The 566-nt window shown below is 70.1% G+C and overlaps 1 protein-coding gene across 1 annotated transcript in view; it reads right to left on the bottom strand.

Moving 5' to 3' along the window:
* LOC106900277 (V-type proton ATPase catalytic subunit A-like) overlaps window positions 1-566 on the bottom strand; it is a gene marked incomplete at both ends in the record, with an annotated part of 19,435 nt that overhangs the window by 14,073 nt on the left and 4,796 nt on the right. The window contains 2 exons of the mRNA XM_014962291.1: window positions 51-211; window positions 318-532. Coding sequence (XP_014817777.1) covers window positions 51-211; window positions 318-532 — 376 coding nt within the window. The remainder of the gene's footprint in view (window positions 1-50; window positions 212-317; window positions 533-566) is intronic.

Genomic DNA, 566 nt, shown 5'->3' on the forward strand with positions numbered 1-566 from the left:
ACACCACCCCACCCCAACACCCATCACCCCGTTACCCCAACTCCCCTCACCCCGCCCACCCCGTCACCCGCACCGAGACGCTGTAGTGCCCGGGGGGTGCGATGTAGGTGACGGTGCCCCGGCTGCGCGGCGGCACCATGATCTTGTGCTGGATGAGGGAGTTCTCCATCACCGTCCCGAAGATGTCCCCCCCGGTGACGTGGCTCCCCACCTGGCAGGGGTTGGGGGGTGGCCGTGAGGAGGCGAGACCCCAAGAGAGGGGGGTGTGTGTGTGTCCCCCACCCATGTCCCGGGGAGCTGGGGGTCCCCCCGCTCACCCGGAGGTCCTTGCTGGGGGTGAAGTCCCAGGTGAGGTGCCGGGGCAGCGCGGGGACGTTGGTGCCCCGTGGGATGTAGATGCTGTGGGTGAGGAGGGCGATGTCCCGCAGCGGGCGCTGGATCCCGTCGAAGATGGAGCCCAGGATCCCGGGACCCAGCTCCACCGACAGCGGCTTCCCCGTGCGCAGAACGGGGTCCCCCACACGCACCCCCGCTGGCACCCCGCTCAGGAAAGGACACCGGGATGG

The sequence above is a fragment of the Calidris pugnax genome, unplaced genomic scaffold (genome assembly GCF_001431845.1).
Source record: "Calidris pugnax isolate Ruff unplaced genomic scaffold, ASM143184v1 scaffold1427, whole genome shotgun sequence".
Classification (NCBI taxonomy): domain Eukaryota; kingdom Metazoa; phylum Chordata; class Aves; order Charadriiformes; family Scolopacidae; genus Calidris; species Calidris pugnax.